Consider the following 6,404-nt stretch of genomic DNA (forward strand, 5'->3'; position numbering starts at 1 on the left):
TATAAGGGACTTCATAGTTATTGTAATTCTCCACCTGTCTGCCTCTGATGGCTCTTCACATTGCACACTCTGTGTGTTTGCCCTTCCACTCATTCACTGTCAGTCCATCACACGAATCAACATCCTCTTTGTGCCCTTGCTACACTTCATCCTTTCTCCTCTCCTGTTTGCATTTCCTGTGAACCCTTTTCTTTTTCTGTCTCTGTCAGACTGGCCGAGTCCCGCTCCGAACCCGTCTCTGACGATGCAGCTCTGAGTCCCCAGGAGGTCTCCACTGTGGATCTGTTGTCTATCTGCAACAATGAGTTTGAATAACACCCTGGCAACAACTGCCCAATTTACAGCACCACAAAAAATTTGACAGAATTCATACCACAGTCTCCAAGACCAGATAAAAAAACAAACAAAAACCCCCCTTAAAAATCTAACACACACACACACACACACACACACACACACACACACACACACACACACACACACACAAAAAACGGCATACAGCAACTGAACAGACAGGAAAACATATCACGCTCCCTGGTGCACAACCTGAATCAGAGAGGCTCTGTTTGATATTCTGTGGCTGCTGCATAGAAGCCAGGATGAATACCCTGATATTATAAACTGCTATTTCTGTGAATGCCTGCCATTCAACACACACACTCCACTCAGTGTAAACAGCCATCTCCTGCCATATTCAAACATTCACAAACTGCCAGATGATAGATGGAAGGAAAGATGTCACATGCACAGCGAGCAAAAATTATATATTTCTACTCAAGAAGTTCCCACAGAAGATCACAGGCTGAATAATGTACCAAGTTTGGACTGTGTCTCCTTGTAATCAAAACTTGTAAAAAAAGAAAACAACAAAGAAACACCTTCACGTGTGGATTCTACTTGTAAATTCTGAGGATTGCACAACGGTTTACTTTGTATCAAGAAGTGTGTGTATATACGGCTGCCGTCGCTCTCTGGAAATGTGAAAAATCTCTGATCCTCTTGTTTGTCTGGTGGAGCAACAGATGCCAGTCTCTTCAGTCACTGGAAGAAGTCCAGCTTTAGAAAACATCATCAGACGCTGGTGTGAATGTTCTGTCGTGATACTGAGTGAATTATATATTCCTCATTCAGTTTGTGGTGCTGATTGATCCACTTCCGCTTTGGAGAATTAAATGGCATGCGATATAGTAGTTTAGACGTTCAGGCATATGCAACATAAATATATGTGGTAACAAATGCCACAGTCATGAGTCATGCAGTTAACATGTACAGAGTGGAGTGCAGTGTTTATATTTTATTTCCAACAAATCAAGCATAAGCTTGGTGTTTTTCTTTGGCCAGAAATTCCCAACCCAAAAACGCCTGATGTGGTTGAAAGAAAGCTTTCAACCACATCTTGTGGCCTTCCTTAGCAGATGGAGTTGCTCAGTTATCATGGAGATGGTTTGTTGCATAACAGGTAGTTGAATGGGGTGAGTGGGGGGTTAATAAGCAATAGAGATAAATTATCTGAAGACAGAAATTAGTTTCCCTTTCTTTTCAACCTCCTGTTCTCACGAGACCTAAATTCCATACATAGGTCATGTGATAACGAAATCATCTTCATGACAACTGAGTTACTTTATCTGCTGAGCAGGGACACGAGTTGTTGCTAGAGCTTCAGAAACATCAAGTAAGTGGGACTTGCGTTAGATATTTTTAGCCAAACTACTTTTTTTTTTTTTTTAGGTCAAGAATTAAGCTCCAAGCTAAAACTAAAAACAGTGTTTTTTTTTTTAATTCAGTCTCTTTACAGGGTTTAAAGTTGTGCATTCAAGTGAACTAGAGCTTAGGGACCCTGAGCCATGCAGTTCACAAACTACAGTTTGACACCTAAAGCGATTAAATGTTGCACATAAAGTTTGCTGACTCAGAAGAGACAGATTATAAAAACAGTGATCAGAATTGAAGCAAAAGAGGCAGAGATGATGATATTCCCTAGTTGGAGCCAAGCTCCAAAAATCCTGGATCCTACTATACCCATAATGCAATGCAAGACCCCACCTCCCAGGATCAAACACCAATCTCTTTATGACCAGAGTCTTTGCAATAAAAGTTTTGTAGTCTCCGAATCCAAGTCGGGATAACTCTGATGACATCACTATGACATCATCAGGGTCAGGACGACATTATACAACAATAAGCTGAACTTGATGTTTACCTGGTTTTAAAAATCTAATTCCAACACACAACCTTACTGCTGTGGATGAATCGGTCATCAGGATTAATGACCCGCTGGTAACTTGCTGACTTTATGTCATTGTCAATAGGATGTTTGCAATAGAAAGAAAACCCAATCTTCATCACTAAACATAACAGCAAATTTCAGTGCTGTCTCAGTTCAATGTGACATACTGTAACTCTTCATCCGTTCCGCTGTCACACATTCAGCTGTTGTGAGAAGAATAGCAATGATGTAAGGTTATGAGGACAATTGTAAGGCAAGGCTATTAGAGTAAAGAAACCTATTTCCATATGCTGTATTTTTTCATTGTCAAAGCTGTGTAATTTATGTATGCCTATTGTAACATTATATATGAAGTAGGATGACTAGAATCAGGGCTTCACAAAAGTTGTTTTTAAAAAAAAAAAAAGAAAAAAAAAGAAAAAAGATCACTCTTGTTGAGATGTGAATGTGTAGATGCTTGTATGTTTTGCGTTAGGTTAGACAATTTATACAAATGTAATCTTATGTGGTTTTTATTACTGCAGGAATTGCTTTATTTTTTCAAAATAGCCATTAGCAACTCATGAACAGTATACAAGTCACAAAACAATGATCCTGTTCTCAAGTCGGTAATCACCTCTTACACTCACAGATGCAGTTCACATTTTCATCTCTTAACTGCCGCCTGTGCAGTAGAACATGTCCTTTGTCCCAAATCTTATTACAGAGAGATTGTTGTTCTGCACAGACTCTGCAAATTATTTTTATCCACCACTTAGATGACGTTCTCCATCAAGAGGATATTATATTGTGCCCCCAGTCTGGCTGAAGTGGTCTGTCTCTCTGTATTCAGGGCATCATGACAGAATAATTGTGACGGCGAGAGGTAGCAGGGGCCCTGTGTTGTTGTCATGACACCCGCTGCAGTATAATTGGATGGCTTATCAGGTTATGCCATGAAGCTTAATTGCATTGTTTCATTCCTGACTGGCTGAAAATACCAGCTCTATTGCATTTTTGAAAGAAAGCTCTGTGTTTTGTTTGGATATCATAAATAGCTGCCAGCATGTCTGTGGATGATCTGTTGAGCCATGTTTGCTTTTGAGTATTGGCTGTCAAGTTCAAGGTTAAGCAGGATGCACTGTCCGAACACCAATTTAGTCATTTTATCTTTCTCTCCAACATCTTTCCTCTTAGAAATGATTTCTGAAACATTTTCTATCCTGTCATCTCCATCATCGACTGACTGATTGATTCGTGTGCGGGTGCCTCAGTATTCGCTGATTCAGAGCTATTGGGTGATATTCGGAGATGGGCTGTTGTCCAGGAACTCTCCGACTCAGAATTGGTTTTCAATAATGACAACCAACAAACAAGAGTTTTGACCATTTTTTTCACCACAAGCTGAATTATTATCAAGCGTATGAAAATCAATTGGACAATGTGATCTATAATTGGCACTTTTAGATATTACACTTACACTAGATACAGCTTTCAACCAGTTCTTGTCCCCTGTAATTGATTTTCAAACAAAAACGCAGTGTAATTTAATTTGATTTTGGAGCCAAGCTCGTCCGGATCACTTTGGATCCTTTGAAAATTGAACAAAAGCCTTGTATAAATTATTTAATGGCACAGATCTCTAAGAGTTTTCTTTCATGTAGCGAGTGTAGAACATTGACGTGGGCGGGCACCCAGCAAATCTTGAATGGATGCTCTTTGGCACAGCTGAGAGTTTTCTGTGCAGGAGGGGGGCAGACCTGCACTTGGAGGTATAACATGCCAATTTGAGTTGAGAGTGCACTGAATACAAATCACCCTGTGAGGCTCTGAGGCCTGAAAACATTTAAGGCTTGTAAAAAAAAAAAAAAAAAAAAACAAGAAAATCTTCAACCGAAAAAAGGGGAGAATTTTCAGATAAGCTATTATTAAAACCCAAAATGAACCACTGACGTTTACAGTATCGGTTTACTTTTCAAAGACGGTGCTTATTTTCTATCTATGCAATCAGTGGGTTTCCAACCGTGTTGTGATATGATGATGAATAAACCACAAGCAGTTGTCCTAAACTGTGTAAAGATTTGTACAGAATTTGGTAACTGTTATGGTTTGTTACATATTTATGCATAATAAATGACTTTGTACAAATATTTCATTGCATTGAACCTTTTTGTTTTATAAAATGCAACCTATATCAAAGCTTTTTTCTTCCTTGCAATTCGATTACAAAGTTACAAACCATTTACAAAAAGGAACCAATGAGACGGCTCCGCGTGCAGACACCGGAGCCAAAATCAAACGTTCAGTGTGTGAGCTTTTTCAGTCTTTCTGTTGACGTGTTCAGAACATTTGACTCAAAACATGAACTTGAATCCACACTGTTTTCCACTCAGACATTTTTCCAGCTCGCTGTGGTCGATCAAAAGCAAGGACGTTCTCTTGTTTGGCTTGTCTGACTGACACAATAACATCGATGCGTCTATTCAGCCCTCTGCTCTTGCCTGATTGAAAAGTTCAATAAAGCATAGCAGGTTCAGGCAATAAAAAATCTCAACTTGAGTTCTGCTGTAAGAATTTACATATTTATACACCTGATATAATATTTGCACCTTGACAGCTGTAATACTGTCTGTGGGTTAGATTGCAGTATGTTTTATGTGGCAGGCGGAGAACAGTGATGCATGTCATCTACAGTAAAGAGTATGTCACAGTCTTTTTCAGTGAATGGACTCAGGTGTCATCACTTGACCTAAGTGGTATTGTTGTGAATGGCCTTCTCTGGCCTTCCACTGGCTCCTGATCATTGTCTTTGACTTCTTCCGGTTTTGGTCTGATGTTCACATGTAACTGTAATTAACATTTGATTGTGATTATTTAGAGGAAATTTATCCATGAGAAGGAAGTCGTGTGAGAAAATCAGGACTCATGTTTTACTCTTTTCCACTGGGACCCAAGTGAGTTACACCTTGAAAACGTGCTTTAAAGCATGAATATGTGTTTACAAGTGCACCGGGAGCACTTCGTTGAGAAGCTGTGATTCGGATGATTTTTTTTTTTTTTAGTCTGTTTGTAGAAGCAAAAATCAGTTTAATTTCTACAGCCATGGATGCTGCATCGTGACGGGGTGCCTCCAATGTTGTTGTCAGACTGTGCAGAACTAACAGCGGGGGGAGAAAGAAACAGCTCTGCTACACAGAGTGGGTTTGAAAAGCACCTGCAAAGATCACTCTCAGGTCTCGGACGTCAGTAATTTCAGGGTTACAGATGCTTAGTATCCAGCCGTCCCTTGGGTGGATGTTTAGGAGCAAATAGCATTTTTCACATTAACCAACCTGACCACTTTAATCCACTTGTAATCCGTTAGTGAGTTGGAGCCTCAGCTGCACTTTAAAGATCACTCTGACTTTGAAAGTTTGTTACACAAGCCAGAAAGCTCAACGGGACCACCCTCTGTTGTACCAGAAAGCACAGGCTGTGGGCGAACGACGACCGCGTGGGCCTGTCCACAGACACAAGATCAGCCCACAGTGAGCAGCAATGCAGAGCTGTGTGGTGCTTTGACATTAACACAGACCTCAATGGAGACGGAGAAGCTTAATGTGGTGTTATTTCGTGTGCTGCATCGGCGACGACAGCTTTTGTACCGCTTGTAAGCTGCGTCTTTGAACTGTGGTGTTAACCTTTGTCGGTGACACCTTCACAATCCTAGGTTTGAAAAGGCTGTTGGATATTGGCTTTATTCTGATCAGTACACTAGATCTACCAGAGACGCTGAGTCAGTGACAAGACTGTGTCTGCTTCTCTCCACATGAAATGCTTTTTGCTCTCTTCGCTGATCTCTGACAGATCTGAGCTCACCGCAGACAGACTACCTGCGTGTCATGCCAGCAGAGTCTGTGGCCGCCAGTTAAGCCCTGTTGTGGCGGAAAACTGGAGAGAAATAAAAAAATAAAATAAAATAAATGTTATGAAGTGCTGGAATGATGAAATAAGAATAAGAGGAAGAATAATGGGAAGGATTTTCTGTTGTGGCAGCAGTGGACGCTGCAGTAAAAAGCAGCAACAACCTGAACCACCTCTGGCCCGAGACATTAAATGTAGGTCAGATAAAATGGAAAAAAAAAAATCAAAGCCTCCTTATATGATCTCATATATTTTCCCATTAGAAACTATAGACTTTATAAATCACCAAATGATA

The 6,404-nt window shown here is 40.3% G+C and overlaps 1 protein-coding gene across 2 annotated transcripts in view; it reads left to right on the forward strand.

The window, feature by feature from the left end:
- The window catches only part of LOC111653481 (low density lipoprotein receptor adapter protein 1), a 40,719-nt gene extending 36,363 nt beyond the window's left edge, over positions 1 to 4,356 (forward strand). For both annotated transcript variants that reach the window (XM_023404097.2, XM_087173435.1), the window contains one exon: positions 210 to 4,356. In XM_023404097.2, the coding sequence (XP_023259865.1) occupies positions 210 to 256 (47 nt within the window). In that variant the 3' untranslated portion in view covers positions 257 to 4,356. The remainder of the gene's footprint in view (positions 1 to 209) is intronic.
- The last annotated feature ends 2,048 nt before the right edge of the window (positions 4,357 to 6,404 follow it).

Source organism: Seriola lalandi, unplaced genomic scaffold (assembly GCF_002814215.2).
Source record: "Seriola lalandi dorsalis isolate HSWRI2012SDOR001 ecotype SW California unplaced genomic scaffold, Sedor1 jcf7180002054217, whole genome shotgun sequence".
NCBI classification, from domain to species: Eukaryota; Metazoa; Chordata; class Actinopteri; order Carangiformes; family Carangidae; genus Seriola; species Seriola lalandi.